Source organism: Bubalus kerabau, chromosome 1 (genome assembly GCF_029407905.1).
Source record: "Bubalus kerabau isolate K-KA32 ecotype Philippines breed swamp buffalo chromosome 1, PCC_UOA_SB_1v2, whole genome shotgun sequence".
NCBI lineage: Eukaryota > Metazoa > Chordata > Mammalia > Artiodactyla > Bovidae > Bubalus > Bubalus kerabau.
Genome location: NC_073624.1, coordinates 60,091,560 through 60,113,374, shown reverse-complemented (window position 1 = coordinate 60,113,374; position 21,815 = coordinate 60,091,560). Strand labels below are relative to the sequence as shown.

Genomic DNA, 21,815 nt, shown 5'->3' with positions numbered 1-21,815 from the left:
AATCTCAAAGAAAGGCAATGCCAAAGAATGCTCAAACTACTGTACAGTTGCGCTCATTTCTCATGCTAACAAGGTAATGCTCAAAATCCTTCAAGCTAGGCTTCAGCAGTATGTTAACCAAGAACTTCCAGATGTACAATCTGGGCTTAGAAAAGGCAAAGGAACCAAAGATCAAATTGCCAGCAACCACTGGATCATAGAAAGAGCAAGGAAATTCCAGAAAAATATCTACTTCTGCTTTATTGGCTACACTATAGCCTTTGACTGTGTGGATCACAAACAAACTCAGTGGACATGAGTTTGAGCAAACAGTGAGAGATGGTATGCTGCAGTCCTTGAGGTCGCAAAGAGTCAGACACGACTGACTTGTTGAATAACAACAATGAGCTGCCACCACAGGCTTCTCTTAGTTTCACTCTTTCCATCCAGCTGCCTCCAAGGAGGAAACGTTTGTTTTTTTAAAACTCCTAGTGGGCTCCCGTGGAGAAGGCAATGGCACCCCACTCCAGTACTCTTGCCTGGAAAATCCCATGGACGGCGGAGCCTGGTAGGCTGCAGTTCCTGGGGTGCTAAGAGTTGGACACGACTAAGCGACTTCACTTTCACTTTTCACTTTCATGCATTGGAGAAGGAAATGGCAACCCACTCCAGTGTTCTTGCCTGGAGAATCCCAGGGACGGGGGAGCCTGGTTGCCTGCCGTCTCAGGGATCGCACAGAGTCAGACATGACTGAAGCGACTTAGCAGCAGCAACAGCAGCAGTAGGTTCCCAGCATTAAGCTATATTCCACATGAGAATCATAGGGTATCAATCAAGGGAATACATTCTGAACCTGGACAAACCTCAGTCCCAAACCTGACTGTGCCACTTAACCATGTGACCTTGAGTTTATTAATTTTCCTTTCCAAGCCTCAGTTTCCTCATTTGTTAAGCTGGAATAAAAGCAATAGCTAGAATGATTGTGAGGATTAAACTGACTCGTGTAAAGCACACAGCACACTCTCTGCCATGTGGTAAATACTGCCTGTCATCATTATTGTTGTTACCAATTATTGTTCAAAGATAAGCAAGATGGTTCCTACCTCAGAAGACTCATGACATAATGGAAAAAGTGAAACAGGCTTAAATAACACTAGGGCATGAAGATTTCAGAAAGGAAATGGAACAGGGACATAGATTTTCATCCCATAGCTCTCTCTCTGCTGCTGCTGCTGCTGCTAAGTCTCTTCAGTCGTGTCCGACTCTGTGCGACCCCATAGAATTTCCAAATGTCATAACTCTCTTGCCCTAAGACTTGGCAAAATCCTCACTGATTTAAACCCCAGTACCTTTTTCCCTGGAAAATAAAAATTTTAATGCATGAACGTATGTCTGCAGAAATGGTAAGCATATGGGATAAAAATTCAAAGCAAAAAAAAAGTATAACAGTTTAGGACTCCAGCTTGATGTACTGTTGCAATTCACAGCCTTGTCAGTCTGTTTTATAACACCATTGCTCAAATTTGTGACAAAGTCCCAGCCCCAGAATTCTAGAATGAAGAAATTTGGCATGAGGTAGGCTTGTTTACAGTCTCTTCTTGTGAATATTTCCATTTAGAAGTGTCTTTAGCTGGGGTTTCTGGTATAGGCACCCCTGATTATAAGCAGGAAAGTAAAAATACTGAATCTCAAGACAGAGTGGGGCAAAAGTTAAGTTGGGCCTGAGATAATCTCCCTATGCCCCTCCCACTTGCCCACCTTTTGGAGATGTTCCTTACAGAAATGTAAAGCCAGCACGGCTGGTTTACCAGGCATACTTGTATTTTCTGTTATTTACCAAATACTTCTCAAGGACCAGGAGCTTCTTCAGATAATTCATAATGAGTTAATATAATCCATTAGCCCTCATAACAACCCTATGAGATGGAAGCTTTTACTGTTCTTAATTTACATATGTGGAAACTGAGACACAAAGAAATTAAGCAGTTTACCCTAGGGCACAGAGATGGTAAATGATGGGGCTTGAATTATAAACCTAGACAGGCTCTGAAGCTCATATTTTAACTTCTTTGTTGTTTTTATTGTTGTGTTGAGTCACTAAGTCATGTCTGACTCTTTGTGACCCCATGGACTCCAACATGCCAGTCTTTCCTGTCCTTCAGTATCTCCCAGAGTTTGCTCAAACTCACGTCCATTGAGCCAGTGATGCCATCTAACCATCTCATCCTCTGCCACCCTCTTCTCGTTTTTCCTTCAATCTTTCCCAGCATCAGAGTCTTTTCCAATGAGTCGACCCTTAGCCTCGGGTGGCCAAAGTATTAAGCTCTATGCCAGTGTTGATTTGTGGGGTGTTGGTGTTGCTGGTTTTTCACCTATGACGACGTGCTATTTATGAAACTAGTGTTAGAAGTGCACTGGCTGTGAATGTGATCCGGGTCTCTTTGGGGACACCTGGCCTGTGTAATTTGAAAGCATTAATGTTCCATCTAAAGAGTTAAACTTAATTCTGGCATATTGGCTTATAAGGATTAAACCTTTCCTACTGAGATAATGATAGATTTATATAGTTCAGTTTTACAATAACATGAGTTCTAATGCAATTAGGTGGTCTTCATTCTTACTAGGTTTGTGATTTGTGATCTTAAATTATAATTGTATGAATATGGGAACAAATAGGGACTACCAGATATTGAACATATGGCTTCTTTTCATAACAATTTAAATTGGAAGTCTATATAATTTTTCATTTCTCAAATCCCCCTTTCACACTCAAATTGCAGAGCCAAATTCTACTTTAAATAAGGTGATATGTGGATAGATATGACAATTCAGCTGTTTTTAATATTTGTTAGAAGGGGAAGCAGTATATTCATTTAATGCCTTCTTTTTCCTGCCACCGTGAGATAACCTGAATACCTGAATTCAATTTGGCAATTAAGAAACATTGCCGCTCTAGTATGTGATGGAAAATATGTCCACTGCATGGCCATGGACTAGCACTAAGTAGGTATTCAAAACACAACTGAAAAATGAATAGTCTGAGAGATTCAAAGATGAATATAATTCTTCCCTGCCCTCCAGTAGCTTGAGTTCAGTTCAGTTCAGTCACTCAGTTGTGTCCAACTCTTTGAAACCCCATGAATTGCAGCATACCAGGCCTCCCTGTCCATCACCGACTCCCAGAGTTCACTTAAACTCACGTCCATTGAGTCGGTGATGCCATCCAGTCATCTCGTCCTCTGTTGTCCCATTCTCCTCCTGCCCCCAATCCCTCCCAGCATCAGAGTCTTTTCCAATGAGTCAACTCTTCCCATGAGGTGGCCAAAGTACTGGAGTTTCAGCTTTAGCATCATTCCTTCCAAAGAACACCCAGGACTGATCTCCTTTAGAATGGACTGGTTGACTCTCCTTGCAGTCCAAGGGACTCTCAACAGTCTTCTCCAACACCACAGTTCAAAAGTATCAATTCTTTGGTGCTCAGCTTTCTTTATAGTCCAACTCTCACATCCATACATGACTACTGGAAAAACCATAGCCTTGACTAGATGGACCTTTGTTGGCAAAGTAATGTCTCTGCTTTTCAATATGCTATCTAGGTTGGTCATAACTTTCCTTCCAAGGAGTAAGCGTCTTTTAATTTCATGGCTGCAGTCACCATCTGCAGTGATTTTGGAGCCCCAAAAATAAAGTCTGACACTGTTTCCACTGTTTCCCCATCTATTTCCCATGAAGTGATGGGACCGGATTCCATGATCTTCGTTTTCTGAATGTTGAGCTTTAAGCCAATTTTTTCACTCTCCACTTTCACCTTCATCAAGAGGCTTTTTAGTTCCTCTTCACTTTCTGCCATAAGGGTGGTGTCATCTGCATATCTCAGGTTATTGATATTTCTCCTGGCAATCTTGATTCCAGCTTGTGTTTCTTCCAGCCCAGCGTTTCTCATGATGTACTCTGCATGTAAGTTAAATAAGCAGAGTGACAATATACAGCCTTGACGTACTCCTTTTCCTATTTGGAACCAGTCTGTTGTTCCATGTCCAGTTCTAACTCTTGCTTCCTGACCTGCATACAAATTTCTCAAGAGGCAGGTCAGGTGGTTTGGTATTCCCATCTCTTTCAGAATTTCCCACAGTTTATTGTGATCCACACAGTTAAAAGCTTTGGCATAGTCAATAAAGCAGAAATAGGTATTTTTCTGGAACTCTCTTGCTTTTTTGGTGATCCAGCAGATGTTGGCAATTTGATCTCTCGTTCCTCTGCCTTTTCTAAAACCAGCTTGAACATCAGGAAGTTCATGGTTCACATATTGCTGAAGCCTGGCTTGGAGAATTTTAAGCATTACTTTACTAGCGTGTGAGATGAGTGCAATTGTGTGGTAGTTTGAGCATTCTTTGGCATTGCCTTTCTTAGGGATTGGAATGAAAACTGACCTTTTCCAGTCCTGTGGCCACTGCTGAGTTTTCCAAATTTGCTGGCATATTGAGTGCAGCACTTTCACAGCATCATCTTTTAGGATTTGGAATAGCTCAACTGGAATTCCATCACCTCCACTAGCTTTGTTCGTAGTGATGCTTTCTAAGGCCCACTTGACTTCACATTCCAGGATGTCTGGCTCTAGGTCAGTGATCACACCATCGTGATTATCTGGGTCGTGAAGATCTTTTTTGTACAGTTCTGTGAATTTTTGCCATCTCTTCTTAATATCTTCTGCTTCTGTTAGGTCCATACCATTTCTGTCCTTTATCGAGCCCATCTTTGCATGAAATGTTCCTTTGGTATCTCTAATTTTCTTGAAGAGATCTCTAGTCTTTCCCATTCTGTTGTTTTCCTCTATTTCTTTACATTGATAGCTGAAGAAGGCTTTCTTATCTCTTCTTGCTATTCTTTGGAACTCTGCATTAAGATGTTTATATCTTTCCTTTTCTCCTTTGCTTTTCACTTCTCTTCTTTTCACAGCTATTTGTAAGGCCTCCCCAGACAGCCATTTTCATTTTTGCATTTCTTTTCCATGGGGATGGTCTTGATCCCTGTCTCCTGTACAATGTCACGAACCTCATTCCATAGTTTATCAGGCACTCTATCTATCAGATCTAGGCCCTTAAATCTATTTCTCACTTCCACTGTATGTTTTGTTAAATGTATTTGAGAATTTTATGCTGTTTACGTTCTTGCTGCTGCTGCTGCTGCTAAGTCGCTTCAGTCGTGTCCGACTCTGTGCGACCCTATAGACGGCAGACCACCAGGCTCCCCCTTCCCTGGGATTCTTCAGGCAAGAACACTGCAGTGGGTTGCCATTTCCTTCTCCAATGCATGAAAGTGAAAAGTGAAAGTGAAGTCGCTCAGTCGTGTCCGACTCATAGCAACCCCAGGGACTGAAGCCCACCAGGCTCCTCCATCCATGGGATTTTCCAGGCAAGAGTACTGGAATGGGTCGCCATTGCCTTCTCTGTACGTTCTTGCAAATATGTTTAAATTTCAATTTCTAAACACTTGCTGCTTGTATGTAAAAATACAATTGGTTTTTGAATATTGAGTCCTACAACCATGCTAAATTCAATTAGATTTTCTTTTTGTAGATTTCTGAGGATTTTTCATATATAAATTCATGATTGTATAAACAAGACAGTGTTACTTTTTCCTTTCCAATCTGTGTGCATTTTTTTCTGGCTTTACTGGACTTATTAGGACTGATCAGTACTTTTTCCAATAGAAATATTGACTATGGGCATCCTAGCTTTATATCTCATCTTAAGTGGAAAGCGTTTAGAATTTCACCATTAGTATGATGCCTGCAGGTTTCTTTTCTTCACAGATATTTTTTATTATGTTGAAAAAGTTTCTCACAATTCCTTGTTTTCTACAATTTTTTTTTTAAAAAGCCATGAATGGGTATTGAATTTTATCAAATGCCTTTTCCTACTCTATTGAAATTAAAGCATTAACAAAATGTTAATCTGTTAGTATAGTGAATTATACCCTGGTCCATCAGTTGGTAAAGAATCTGCCTGCAATGCAGGAGACGCTGGTTTGATTCCTGGGTCGGGAAGATCTGCTGGAGAAAGGCTATCCATTCCAGTATTCTGGCCTGGAGAATTCCATGGACTGTATAGTCCATAGGGTAGCAGAGTCAGACATGACTGAGCGACTTTCACTTTCATAGTGAATTATATTGATTGGTTTCCAAATATTTAACTGTTGAATTTTTTTGGAATAAATCTCAGTTGATCGTGATACATTATTTTATATAATTTATGTAGTGCTGGATTTGATTATCTCGGTCTCTAGTTTCTTCTCTTGTGATGCCTTCTTTGTCTAGTTTTAATATACTGGCTTCATGAAGTGAATTGAAATCTGTTCCCACCTCTTCTATAAGAGTTTGCAAAATTGGTAGTATTTATTCCTTGAATGCTTGACAGAATTCATCAGTGAAACCACTAGGGCTGGAGTTTAACTTCAGGGAAGTTTTAAAATACAAATGTCATTTCTTTAATCTAATAGATACCGAGTTATTCAGATTTCCTGTTTTTCTCCTCAGGCATGCTTGGTGGTTTGTCTTTTTCAAGATTATCCTTTTTGTGTAAGTTGTCAAATTTATTGCCATATTTGTCATTTGTTGTTCTTTAATGTTTATAGAATCTGCAACGATGTCCCTGTTTTAATTCTTAAGGTTGGTAATTTCTGTCCTCTCTTTTTTTCTGGATTAGTCTAGCTTAAGTTTTATCAATTATATTGATTTTTTTCAAAGAATCAACTTTTGGTTTCACTTATTTTTTCTATTTATCTCATTCTATTTTGTTATTTTCAGACTTCCCTGGTGGCTCAGATGGTAAACAATCCTCCTGCATTGCAGGAGACCTGGGTTTGATCCCTGGGTCAAAAGGATCCCCTGGAGAAGGTAATGGATACTCACTGAATATTCTTGTCTGGAAAAATCCACAGACAGAGGATCCTGGCAGGCTCACTGGTGGGTCCCAGTTCATGGAGTCACAAAGAGTTGGATACAACTGAGCCCCTAAGCAAGCACGTGTTTCATTATTGTGTATTTATCTCTATTATTTCCTTTCTTCTGCTTACTTTGGGTTATTGCATGTGTGTGTGTGTGTGTGTGTTTCTAATTCCATATAGTTAAAGTTTGGATTTTTTTTGAGACCTTTTTTAATCTCTTTTAATATAAATGTTCCATGTTATAAATTTCACACAAATTTGACAACTCTGTTACACAAATTTTGATATATTTTCATTTCAACTCAGTTTAAAATGTTTTGTTTTCTCTTGTGATTCATTCTCAATCAGTTATTTAGAAATGTGTTATTTGATTTCCAGTTAGTGATATTCCTGAGGTTTTTATTTTGTTGATTTTTAATTTAATTCATTTTTATCATAGAATATAATCTATGATTTCAAGCTTTTCAAATTTATTAATGAGTTATGATCCAACATATGCTTTGCCTTAACAGAGCTGATCTCTATAAAGCAAGTTTGCTATGTAAAAGAATACGTTCATTTTTATTTCAAATAGATATTGCCTACTTTCCATAAAAACACAATTTGTAATGCCGTTTTCCATATTGTCTTTATTGTAATATGTTATCAAATTATATTTTCACATATGTTTAGTAAAATATAGTATTTAAAAATTTTTTTGCATCTCCCAGTCAAGTTCAAGAAATTTTTTAGAAATTAGTATGCATTTACATTTGTTTATGACTTGCTTGTCAATGTTCTTTATCCAATGCTATCTTTTAAATGTAAAATTTCAAGAATTTTCTTGAGTCTTAAATTTGACACTATTATTTATGGAACTGACACATTTTTACCCTTCATGTTTCTTTTACATAGTAGCTAAAACAAATATATATGTACATATATATGTATATACATGGACTTCTCTGGTGGCTCAGATGGCAAAGAATCCGCCTGCAATGCAGGAGACCCAGGTTAGATTCCTGGGTCAGGGAGATTCCCTGGAGAAGGAACTGGTAACCTACTCCAGTTTTCTTGCCTGCAGAATTCCATGGACAGAGGAGCCTGCTGGGCTACAGTCCATGGGATTGCAAAAGAACTGGACATGACTGAGTGGCTAATAGTGTAGTGTATGTGTGTGTGTGTGTGTGTGTGTGTGTGTACGTGCGTTGTATTTACTACTTACAGAGTATACATATATTTTTCCTCTAATCCTTAAAACAGTCTTCAAGTGACATATATATTTACCTATGTACCATCAGTATGTGCCTGGAACTAGATTTACAGCATTCAAGTTGCAGTTGAAGAAACTGAACTAATCAAGTCATTTGCTGAAGTTTACATAGGAAGCCAACTGCAGAGCTGGATTTGGACTTAGGTCTGTCTATCCCCAAAACCCATGTCTTTATCACTATGACATGCAGCCTCTCTTAACTAAAGAAAAAGTTCAGATTGCCAGTGGCTTTTTTTGTTAGTACTATAATTATAATTGTATGCTAAAAGATAATAATGATGCATTTATATATGAATGTTGAAGCTATTTTACCATAGGAATCATGAAATTCTACAATCAAGAAGTAAAGTCATCTGATCTCAAGTATTCAGAGCCAAATTCAATCCTCCTATCATTATCCAAAGATCATACCTAGCCTATCCCACCCATAGTGTTCGCTGTCTCTGTGGACTCAAATTCTTACTAATTACTATGCCAGTTCCTTTCCTTCTCATGCTAACTATAGTTTTAATGGAAAAATACCAGAGAGTTATCTATAGAAGGTCAAGGTCCGAGAGCCTGTACTGATTCATGAAACATGCAATCACAGTTTCCACTGCAGGCCACGATCTGTATCCATTTAGATGAGCCTCAGGAGTTGGAGAGTTGAGGAATCCCATTTGGCAGAATGGCAATAAGTAGCCTTTCAAAATGCTTTACGTGCAATCATTATTATCTTAAATTCTGGAAATAGAGTGAGTAAAAGAGATGCTTTTCCCATTATCCTTATTATCTCCATAAAAGCAATTTGTGCTGGGTTGTCATTTTAGAAAATTGTGCATTTCAAATACATCTGGCCACTGCCATGCTTCCTTCATTATGTAATGGCAGCTGACCTCCACTCACACTGACATCTTTCTAATGACACTCAGTCCACCTCATTAACACAGGTTTAGGATGATATACTTACAGCCTCTCTAGTTGTTTGGGTCTCTCCAGATAATTAATCCTAGTTAAGAAGTTTATCTCTTCCCTCAAGTTGTTGCTATCAGTTAGAGTACTTAATAGTTTTGACCAAAACAAAAAAAAGGCAACCACATCATTCTTGACTCTACAGAGCAAACAAAAATAATACGACTTTGTCCTGTTAAGATCTGTTGGGTGATAGTATCCACTCTAAGGGCTTCTCAACTGTGAATCAATGCCAGGCACTATTCTAGGCTCTAGGACACATCAGCGAACAAAATAGCAATAAAAAAATTCCTTCATGGAGCTAATATTCTACAGGGAAAAAATATATGTACCTCATTTTATTATGCTCCACTTTCTTGCACCTCACAGATATTGTATTTTTTGCAAGTTGGAGTTTTGTGGCAGCCGTGCATTGAGCAAGTCTATCAGCATTATTTTTCCAGCAGTATTTGCTCACATCATGACTTTGTGTCCCATTTTGGCAATTTTTACAATATTTTAAGCATCTTTGTTGTATTTGTTATGGTGACCTGTGATCAGTAATCTTTGATGTTACTATTGTAATTGTTTGGGGGCACCACAAGCCACACCCATATAAGACAGCAAATATAATCAATAAATGTATGTGTTCTGATTTCTCCACCAACCAGGTATTTTCTCATCTCTTTCCCTCTCCTTGGGCTTCCCCACTCCCGGAAACAAAACAATATTAAAATTAGGGCAATTAATGACCTTACAATGGCCTCTAAGTGTTAAAGGAAAAGTCATACATTGCTTACTTTAAATCAAAAGTTGGAAATGATTAATTTTAGTGAGAAAGGCATGATGAAAGCCAAGATGAGCTGAAAGCTAGGCCTCTTGCTGCAAACAGGATGAGAAGATTGTGAAACAGCTTTATTGCTAATATGAAGAAAGTTTTACTGGTCTGGAGAGATGATAAAACCAACTACAACATTCCCTTAAGACAAAGCCTAATAAAGAGCCAAGTCCTAACTCTTAAATTCTGTGAAAATAGAGAGAGGGTGAGGAAATCACAGAAGAAAAATCTGAAATTATGAGAGGTTGGCTCATGAGGGTTAAGGAAAGCAACTGTCTTTGTAACATCATAGTGCAAGGTGAAACAGGAAGTGCTAATGTAGAGGCTGCTGCAAATTATCCAGAAGTTCTAGCTAAGATCATTAATAAAGATGACTATACCAAACAAAAGATTTTAAAAGCAACTTTCTATTGAAAGAAGATGCCATCTAGACTTTCATAGCTAGAGAGGAGAAATCAATGCCTGGTTTCAAAGCTTCAAAGGACAAAATGACCCGCTTGCTAGGGGCTAAGGCAGCAGGTGACTTTAAGTTGAAGTCAATACTCATTTACAAGGATCCTTAAGAATTATACTAAATCTACTCTGTCTATGCTCTACAAATGTAACAAGAAAGCCTGGATGACAGTACTTCTATTTGCAACATGGTTTACTGATTATTTTAAGCCCACTGTTGAGAACTACTTAGAAAAAAGATTCCTTTCAAAATATTACTGTTCACTGAAAATGTACCTGGTCACCCAAAACTCTGATGGAGATGTATAACAAGATTAATGTTGTTTTCATGCCTGCTAAAACAATATCCATTCTGTAACCCATGTATCAAGGAGTAATTTTGACTTTCAAGGCTTATTGTTTAAGAAATACAGTTCATAAAGCTATAGCTGCCATAAATAATGATTCCTCTGATGGATCTGAGTAGAGTCAATTGAAAACCTTCTGGAAAGAATTCATCCTTCTAGATGCCATTAAGAACATTCATGATTCATGGGAAGAGGTCAAAGTATCAACATTAGCAGCTATTGAAAGAAGTTGATTTCAACCCACATGGATGTCTTTTAGGGGCTCAAGACTTCAGTAGTGGAAGTCACTGCAGATGTGATAGAAATAGCAACAGATATAGAAATGAAGCCTGAAGATGTGACTGAACTGCTGCCATCTTATGATTAAGTTTTAATGAATGAAGAGTTGCTTCTTACGAATGTATAAAGAAAGTGATTCTTGAGATGATATCTACTCCTGGTGAAGATGCCACGAAGATTGTTGAAATGACAAGAAAGGATTTAGGCCATTACCTAAACTTAGTTAATAAGGCAGCAGCAGGGTTTGAGAAGACTAACTCCAATTTTGAAAGAAGTTCTGGTGATCTAGTTGCTAAGTCATGTCTGACTCTTGCGACCCCAGGGACTATATCCCACCAGGCTCCTCTGTCCATGGGATTTTCTGGGCAAGAATACTGGGGTGGGTTGCCATTTCCTTCTCCAGGGGATCTTCCTGACCCAGGGATTGAACACATGTCTTCTGCAGTGCAGGCAGATTCTTTATCAACTGAGAGACCAAGGAAGCTGGGTAAAATGCTATCAAAGCGCATTGCATGCTACAGAGAAATCACTCATGAAAAGAAGAGTTAATCAATGTGGCCAACTCACCTGCTGGAGAGATAAGAGATTCAGGTTTGATCCCTGAGTCAGGAAAATCCCTGGAGGTGGGAATGGCAACTCATTCTAATATTCTTCCCTGGAGAAACCTATGGACAGAAGAGCCAGGCAGGCTACAGTCCATAGGGTCACAAAGAGTTGAACACAACCGAAGTGACAGTGTGCATGCGACTTCACTGTTGTCTTAAGAGAATGTCACAGCCACTCCAACCATCAGTAACAGCCACCCTGATCAGTCAGCAGCTATCAATATGGAAGCAAGATCCTCCACCAGCAAAAAGATTATGCCTCCCTGAAGGCTCAGATTATGTTCAGCATTTTTTAACAATAAATTATTTTTAAAATAAGGTATATACATTTTTAGACAGAATGCTACTGCACACTTAATAGACGAAGGGTAGTGTAAGCATAACTTTTATATACACTGGGAGACCAAAAAATTGTGTGACTTGCTTAATTGTGGTGATCTAGAACCCAACCCACAATGTCTCTGAGGTACGCCTATGAATGTATCCATTAAAAAAAATATGGCTCCCAGCTCTGTCATTTACAAGCTGTAAGTGGTTGTAAGTTACATAAGCCGCAAGTTACATAAACTCTTGTTTTTCTCATCAGGGTAGTGATTATAGGTAAGGTGGTTACGAAGGTGGAAAGAGATAATATATGTAAAGTATTTTAACACAAGGCCTAGAACAAAAGCCCTTAATATAAATGAGATTTATTATTGTTATTATTACATTTCTGTTCACTGCTATTTTCATAGACAATGTACACAATATTTTTAAAAAGGTATTTTATATACTCTCAATCTAATCAGTCAGATGTCCACAGTCTAATTCTCTGTTTAATTATAGCTGATGAAATTTTAGCCATGTCCCCCCTCCCCCCCTGATATTATCTCTACTCAACCACACTGTATTTTCTTTATTTTGTTTAAGTCCTTGTTAACTTAAAATGGGATCAGATATATTCTCCCAAATCCAATTCGTTCAGCACAAAGTTAACTTTCCTGTGCATATAACGCAGGTCCCACAAGAGAAGGATGTTGATGTCGTGGCTGATCCATGGAGATGGAAGCAGTTATGAGAATCAACAGCACCATGAAAGCTCTTGCAGACAAATAGTCAAATGCATCACAAGGCAGGATGCTAAGGGACCAATCAGCTCAGAAACATTGATTCTGTCACTTACACTGCTTAGAGGAAATGAATGATAAAAGAAAGGGACAATAACAAAAAACTCTTATTTAAAACACCATGCAAGAATGGGTAGGGGAGACATGGGATGTTCTTAGAGCGTTCAAATAGAATTCATAGATCTGTGCTTCTAGTCTTCCCTCTGTTCCAACCCTGATGCATGACACTGAAAACGTCAAACATTCTCTCCATGCTCACCTGTAAAATCAGGCCAGGCCATCCTAAGCTTCCTTGTTGCTTCTAATTGCTGTTAATCTCTGCTGCATAGTTATTTTTGAATGAGAAACCTATAAGAATAGAATTTTTAAAGATAATTTCCTTTTGTCTTCGTCAATAATATGGGGAAAATAAGCCTTACCTGACAGGATTGCTATGAAGGTCAAATTGGAAAGTGCGTGTAGAGCACTTACTATGACGTCTGGAATATTGTAGATTCCCAGTGTGATGCTGCATCATGTCATGATGATCCTGACAACATGAAATAACCAAATGAAAAACAACGTGTCTTTAAAACAAACTACCCAAAGACAGAAGTAACTAAAGGAATGTAGAAACAAAATTAAAATGCCTGGGTAGACAGATTATGAATACTGCTGGTTCATCTTTCTATTTGAGAGACAACATAAGGTAATGGTTTAACTCATGGCTTTTCTTGACACTGAAACCAGCTCTTTCACCAACTGTGGGACTTTTAAACAGGTTTTGTATCCTCTCTGTAAATGAAGATGCAATGATACTTCCTTATTAAGATGTGAGCTTATATGTCCAAGGCACATATGAAGCACTATTTAAGTGTTTGTTAATTAAAATACTTTCCAAATCTGTAGTCATGGACATGCTCACTCCTAGCAAAGGACAAAAGAGTAAAGGAAAGATATATCCATTGAATGCAGAGTCCCAAAGAATCTCAAGGAGAGATAAGAAAGCCTTCCTAAGTGAGCAATGCAAAGAAATAGAGGAAAACAATACAATGGGAAAGACTAGAGATGTGTTCAAGAAAATTAGAGATAACAAGGGAACATGTCATGCAAAGACGGGCACAATAAAAGACAGAAATGGTATGGACCTAAGAGAAGAGAAGATATTAAGAAGTGGTAGCAAGAATACACAGAAAAACTATACAAAAAAAGATCTTAATGACCCAGATAACCACGATGGTATGATCACTCCCCTAGAGCCAGACATCCTGGAGTGCGAAGTCAAGTGGGCCTAAGGAAGCATCAATACAAACAAAGCTAGTGGAGGTGATGGAATTTCAGCTGAACTATTTCAAATCCTGAAAGATGATGCTGTGAAAGTGCTGCACTCAATATGTCAACAAATTTGGAAAATTCATCAGTGGCCACAGGACTGGAAAAGGTCAGTTTTCATTCCAATCCCTAAGAAAATCAATGCTAAAAATGTTCAAACTACTGCACAATTGCACTCATCTTACATGTTAGTGAAGTAATGCTCAAAATTCCCCAAGCTAGGCTTCAACAATACATGAACTGATAATTCCAGATGTTCAGGCTGGATTTAGAAAAGACAGAGGAGCCAGAGATCAAATTGCCACCATCTGTTGGATCATAGAAAAAGCAAGAGAATTCCAGAAAAACATCTATTTTTGCTTCATTGACTATGCCAAAGCCTTTGACTGTGAGGATCACAATAGACTGTGGAAAATTCTGAAAGAGATGGGAATACCAGACCACCTTACCTGCCTCCTGAGAAATCTGTATGCAGATCAAGAGGCAACAGTTAGAATTGGACATGGAACAATGGACTGGTTTCAAATTGGGAAAGGAGTACGTCAAGGCTGTATATTGTCACCATGCTTATTTAACTTATAGGGAGATACATCATGCAAAATTCTGGGCTGGATAAAGCACAAGCTAGATTCAAGATTGCTGGGAAAAATATCAATAGCCTCAGTTATGCAGGTGACATCACCCTTATGGAAGAAAGTGAAGAGAAACAAGAGTCTCTTGATGAAAGTGAAAAAGTTCGCTTAAAACTCAATGTTCAAAAAATGAAGATCCTGGCATCCAGTCCCATCACTTCATGGCAAATAGATGGGGAAACAATGGAAACAGTGAGAGACTTAATTTTCTTGGACTCCAAAATCACTGCAGATGGTGACTGCAGCAACGAAATTAAAAGAAGCTTGCTTCTTGGAAGAAAAGCTATGACCAACCTAGGCAGCACATTAAAAAGCAGAGACATTACTTTGCCAACAAAGGTCTGTCTAGTCAAAGCTATGGTTTTTCCAGTAGTCGTGTATGGATGTGAGAGTCGGACCATAAGGAAAGCTGAAAGCTGAAGAATCAATGCTTTTGAACTGTGATGTTGGAGGAAGACTCTTAAGAGTCCCTTGGACAACAGGGAGGTCAAACCAGTCCATCATAAAGGAAATCAGTCCTCAATATTCATTGGAAGGACTGATGCTGAAGCTGAAACTCCAATACTTTGGCCACCTGATGTGAAGAACTGACTCACTGGGAAAGACCCTGATGCTGGGAAAGATTGAAGGCAAGAGGAAAAGGGGACAACAGAAGATGAGATGGTTGGATGGCATCACCGACTCGATGGACATGAGTTTGGTAAAGCTCCCGGAGTTGGTGATGGACAGGGAAGCCTGGCGTGCTGCAGTCTAGTAGCAGTGGCAGTGAGAGTCGCTCAGTCGTGTCAGACTCTTTGCAACCCCATGGACTGTACAGTCCATGGAATTCTCCAGGCCAGAATACTGGAGTGGGTAGCCTTTCCCTTCTCCAGGGGATCTTCCCAACCCAGGGATCAAACCCAGGTCTCTCATATCACAGGCGAATTCTTTACCAGCTGAGTTACAAGGGAAGCCCAAGAATACTGGCGTGGGTAGCCTATCCTTTCTCCAGGGGATCTTCCCAACCCAGGAACTGAACTGCAATCTCCTGCATTGCACACAGATTCTTTACCAACTGAGCTATCAGGGAAGCCCATGCTGCAGTCTATGGGATTGCAAAGAGTCGGACACAATTGAGCAACTAAGCTGAACTGAACTGACAATGGAAAGGAAGGAATATTGTTTTTATGAAGAAATGATTACTGCCCCTAATTTAGTATTGTTTTTCCCATGCTAGACCCTGGTTGAAGAACTTTATGTGGATCAACTAATCCTCACGATAATCCTGTGGAATAGGTACTATCATCATCAGAAGTGAAAAACATCCAGAAGGAGACAGTCCTGGTGTCTTCAGTGTCGCCAAGGCACAAGGTTGAATCTGCTCATTCCTGTATGTCTCCCCTGGTTTTCTGGCCTCTGCAGATAGCATATCTTGGATCTCAGTTGCCCAGAAGCTGAGCTGCTCTGGGTGAACTGGGACAAAATTAGTCTCACCTTCTTGTCCTTTTCTCTTCTTGGTGCCTGCTGTGGGATCCAATTCACATGCTCCTCTTGTTTTTCCTCTTATCAAAACTAACTCTTTTCACATTCTCATATTAGGACAAGTGATAGGCTGATAGTCCAAAGACTTGGTTTGAGACGTCCATCCCTGGGTTGGGAAGATCTCCCTGGAGAAGGAAATGGCAGCCCACTTCAGTATCCTTGCCTGGAAAATCCCACTGACAGAGGAGCCTGGTAGGCTACTGTCCATGGGGTCACAAAGAGTCGGACACGACTGAGCGACTTCACTTTCACTTTTCTATCTTAAATGCTGTATATTTTGGATAAGTTACTGGATGCCTTAGAGTCTGAAATTCATGTGTAAATTTTAGTCCACTCAGAGTTTCTGAGAATGTTTGTCAGAGAGAGGGGAGAGAGGAAGACTGGTATGACAATGAATGCACGTTGTCTCAGAAAACTGAAAGGAGGACACTGGTTAAATCACCAATGTTCACTCTACCTCTGGGCTAGACTTGGAATGGCAAACACCACCTGAAATTACCAGCTTCCATCTCCTATGGTGTTATACGTCAGTATAGGGAAATGCACTTCTAAGGGTCCAAGGGTTCTAAAATTCAAGGTTAGAGTTTTGACCGTTGATTTCCTCTAGTTGGGTGCAACGATTTTCATTAGGCAGAGTACCCAGTGATTTTCACTGTGATAAAAGCCTGCAGTGAAGATTTTCAGTGTCTTATGCATATTTGCTGCTCCTAAGGAATAAGAGGAAAGAGAAGCTGTCTATAGAGGGATGTTTGTTTGCTTTCACTTACTTTTATCACCCAGAATAATCCCAGTTTGAAAGTCTCCAGCCAGAGGACTATCAAATGTGATAATAAAAATGCTTGCAACATTTATTTTCTGCTTTTTCAGAAACTGGCTATTTTGATCCTATTTAGAGCAATATTAGTGCTTTCAGAAAAATGCTACTAGGTGACATGCATGTAATTTGGCCTACCACTTTAAAAATTACTCTAACTTATAGTTTAGGAACTGTTATGTTTATGGCATGACTTTAAAAAAAATAAGGAATGAATAAAAAGGCTTAGTGGAAAACTACAAATTTCTTTTTACCCGAGGCATTTTAAGCTTGAGAAAGTGAAAGAATGCATTTGTTATTTTGACCTTTTACAGACCTATTTGCCTTGCAGGTTGCATTAGTGATTCTTCAACATCTACTAAAATTACTAGCAGTTATGTGTATGAAGACATTATTTCTCAGCCATTTCTTTGTCCACCTCCTTATGAAGGAGACATTCTGTTGTTCTGGTTCAAAATATTAGAATCAATTGGAGTTAATTGTTTTCCGTATCACCAGGTAAATATCTACTCGGTATAAAAGCAGGAATGGCAGCATTTTATTGAACAACTCTCCAGATCTTCTGCTGCAAGAGCTGCATATATATTATTTATAAATTCCCAACAACTCTGCAATGCAGTTACTATTACCCCCACTTCACAGAGAAGAAAATAGAGGATTTGAGCACCTAAGATGCTTGATTGAGATCACACAGCTAGCAAGTTACAGAACCTGGAATCAAAGACCAGATTTCTCTTCTTTCTCATTCACCATAATTTACCAAGCCTGTTTAGAATAAGAAAAGAGAGCCCCGCAAAAAATAATTGATATGAAATTTCCCAATGCAAAGATGCATCTAAGTTTCTCTAGTTAGAGGGCATTGGTAGAGTTGAGTTAAAATAATTTGGGCTTTGAAATCTACTAGACCTGGATTCAAAATCGGCTCCACCACTTGACAAGTATGTGGCCTCAGAGAAGTTACCTAATATCTATAACATCACTTCATTAAATTGGGCAGATTAAATAAGATAAATCTCATAAGTACTGAATGCATTATTTATACCTGGTGTGGACTTAATAAGTGGTATATCTCTTTAGCCTACTTTTTTTTTTTAAGAACATAATTCTAAACTGCCTAAGCATGTAAGTATTCTAAAGTAGCTGTCTCATAACTTGCCAAGGTCACAATTACTGCATTTCTTTTGTTTTGTCACTTATCAGCAGGAACATAAACCACCTTTTTACAGGGATTTGTAGGATTTGTAAGAGGACCCTCTTACAAATCATACATGTGTGAAAAGAAACAATTCTTTTTTTACCATCAGAAAAATAGAGGCCACTTTCCTTCCTCAGATGCACAAGGTTTCTATTATGTGAAAGCAGATTGAATGTGAGTCCAACAAGATTTGGCACAGGGTCTAATAGGAACTGAAATGGAACTGGGACTCAACGTGATTATCACAGTAATTTTTATAAATACCAAAATGGAAAACTTTGTTGTGCTGGAATGAAAAAGTGAATTGACTGTCCCATTAACTATCCATCAGTGCTTTTCATAGGTCATTTGAACTGAACCAAAAGAATGTTAAAAGAACTTGAAATGCTGATTTCTATAACTACTAAACAAAATCTGACCAACACCCATAAACGTAATAGGATTAGGCAGCAGCTGCTTTGAATAGTGGACAAAGTTGCTTTTCTAAAAGATGGTGGAGAACTGTATTTACTGGGTCCAGGAAGAAGTGTCAATTGAATTCACTGAAGAAGTTCATGAGAAGGGAAAGCTTGGCAGAGCTGAGGGTGTACACAGGCCAAGACCAAAGTGCTGTTTGCAGAGAGGGCTCTCCAGGGGGGACTCACTGCTCTCTCCCAAATGGAAAAGCCCGTGAAGTTCTGTGCTATGCAGAATTTTCTTTTTCTTTTTTTAACTCTTTACCCCACTATACTTTCTGGCCAATTTGCAATGTTCTGCTGCATGGAATTTTTAATCTTCTCAGTTCCATACTTTTGTCATAATTAAGTTTTGAAATGACAATGTTTCCATGTATATCCCACTAGAATAGTCTTTCACTCATAACTGCTGACTTTAAGAAACTCGATGACATTAGGAAGTAAAATCTATCTGCATTCTACATAGGCATTTATGTATTTACACAATGTCAGTGAAGCAACATAACTGCAGTGTTCTTCTGGCCAGCTGCTCTGTCAGAATGAGGATAATGCATAGCTCTTTCAAATGCCTCAGCTTACAGGGGAATTTTCATACAAAGAAAGGAGAGAGAGAACATTTTATTGGGTACATATGATGTGTGGAATTCTATACTAAATGTTTTACTCAACCCTCTTCATTATCTGTAAGATAATCATCATCTACATTATTCATTTGAAAAAACCAAGGTTCAGAGAGGTTCAGCAACCTATTCAAAGCACACAGCTAATTAATAGTATATTCTGAGCTGAACTCAGATATTTGAATCTGAGCCCAGACTATTACAGGAAGATAAAAGTACACTTTAAAAGTACACTGGAGTGAGAATACTGAAGTCCAGCTAAGGAGTTTATACTTAGTATTTGTTTTGTAAGTGAGAGAAAATTATTCAAGATAATGAGGAAGGAAATGTATGAGTTTTCTGGGCTCTTTCAACCCAAGTCTGAGTGCCTTTCTTTTTACTGTATTATCTTCATCTTGTTCATGGAAAACCTATCATTTCAGTCATCTATACTCTTCTATCTTATGCGGAAACTTCTCTTATTAACTCTGCTTAATAAATCGAGAAAAGGAAGTACAAAGAAGTAAAAGAGTTTGCCTAAGGTCAAAGTTAGGCAGAGATAGAACTCTGGTCTCTCTGGACTCGTTCTTAATCACAGAGCATAACTCTGTGCATCTATGTATATAAATATGTACAGTAATAAGTATTTGAATATAGAGACCCATATGAAATTTCAGCTTACTATAAACCCCACTGTAAAAATTTTTTCAAAACACTATATATTTCAGGTAGGGAATATCCAAAGTGCCATGATGACCTATAACATAAGGAGATCAGCAAAAACAAAGGAATATAAATAACTGTTGCAATCACCAAGCTGAAGTCATGGGATGCGAAAGATTATTGAACTCTTTCACAAATATCTTAACAGGAGTGCCTCTGTATTGATGCTGACTCTTCATCATTTTTCTCAGCTAATATCATTGCTGCACAGAATATCATAAAGTTTAGAAATAAAGAAAATAATTTGAGAATGCTCCACAGGAAAAAAAAAAGTTCATTTCAAGGAGAAGTGGATTTTTTTTTCTACTCGTTTTTGCTTCATCATGGCACATTAACTTGATGAAAATTTCCCTTGTGGATATGAGGAATTGTTTTGACCCTATGTACTTGTGTATTTATTTTGATGGCTCCAAATTTAGCAAAGCATTATTGTCATCATTGATCCTAGAGAATTATTCACCTGTTAGTGAGTCAATAGCTGTATGGGTTTATGGTATCATGAGAGATATTGACTGTCAAGTTTATTTACAGTAATTGATAATTTTTAATTGTTCTCTGTTCCTATTCCTAAAATAGCTAAGCAAAGATGATCACAGAGTAAAGAAACTGTGCATATAAGTGAGAGGGGAAAGGGGTTAGGGTTGTGTACTTGAGTTGAAATGCTGCTGCTATGTCGCTTCAGTCGTGTCCGACTCTGTGCAACCCCAGAGACGGCAGCCCACCAGGCTCCCCCATCCCTGGGACTCTCCAGGCAAGAACACTGGAGTGGGTTGCCATTTCCTTCTCCAATGTATGAAAGTGAAAAGTGAAAGTGAAGTCGCACAGTCGTGTCCGACTCTTAGCGACCCCATGGACTGCAGCCTACCAGGCTCCTCCATCCATGGGATTTTCCAGGCAAGAGTACTGGAGTGGGGTGCCATTGAGTAGAAATAGAACATGCCTAAAGACCCCTGCCGTGCCATGCTAAGTCACTTCAGTAGTGTCCAACTGTTTGTGACCCCATGGACTGTAGCCCACTAGACTTCTCTGTCCACAGGATTCTCTAGGCAAGAATACTGGAGTGCGTTGCCGTGCCTTCCTTCAGGGGCTAAAGGTCCCTAGAATCGTTCTAATGATGGCAAAACCATAAGTAACCCGCAGGATCCGAGAAGACTGTTGTCTCCCAAGGGAAGTGTGCCCTGAGTGAAGTGGTTCCCTTCCTTCCTTGTCTCTCCATCCTGACTTACCTCCACCACCTTTCACAGTAGATGACCTTCTTCCTATAACAGTGGCAGATACAGAGTATGCACTCAATAAGTATGTCAAATTACTGAATTATATCATGAGGGTGTTTCTGCTTTTTTACCATGAGCCCCTTAAGTATAACAATGATGTGTGTATATGGACTTTGCATGCCTAGAGGATTACTTCCTGCCTGGATCTTCACACATGCTCAGTGGTTGTTTTTGAGAAGTAGGATGGGAAAAGTAAGACTCTGAAGACAGCCTGTGTTCAAATTCTAGCTCTGCTATTGACTAGCCTTGTAACCTTGGGCAAGTTACGAACTGCTCTGTGCCTCAGTTTCCTCATCTGCAAAAATGAGCTAACAGGGAACTTATAAGATAGCTGTGAGAATTCTATGTGCTTTTATATGTAAAAATACATAATTTTTTTTTTTCTCCAGTGCAGATGGTCCTTGCAGGTAATGACCTGCCTTCAGGTAATAAACCCAGATTAAATTCTTCCTATCTTGTAATGCCATCATCCTTAATACCTGGTATCTAAGATTCTATGGAAGGGGAAGAAAGAGGATGATGATATCTGGAAGTTTTTCTTAGCAGTAGGCCTGGTA

The 21,815-nt window shown here is 38.9% G+C and overlaps 1 protein-coding gene across 1 annotated transcript in view; it reads right to left on the bottom strand.

Moving 5' to 3' along the window:
- LOC129641498 (histone H2B type 1-K-like) overlaps positions 1 to 21,815 on the bottom strand; it is a 62,284-nt gene that overhangs the window by 7,228 nt on the left and 33,241 nt on the right. Inside the window, exons 4-5 of the mRNA XM_055566204.1 lie at positions 13,206 to 13,263; positions 12,994 to 13,082 (exon numbers count right to left, since the gene is read on the bottom strand). Coding sequence (XP_055422179.1) covers positions 12,994 to 13,015 — 22 coding nt within the window. The 5' untranslated portion in view covers positions 13,016 to 13,082; positions 13,206 to 13,263. The remainder of the gene's footprint in view (positions 1 to 12,993; positions 13,083 to 13,205; positions 13,264 to 21,815) is intronic.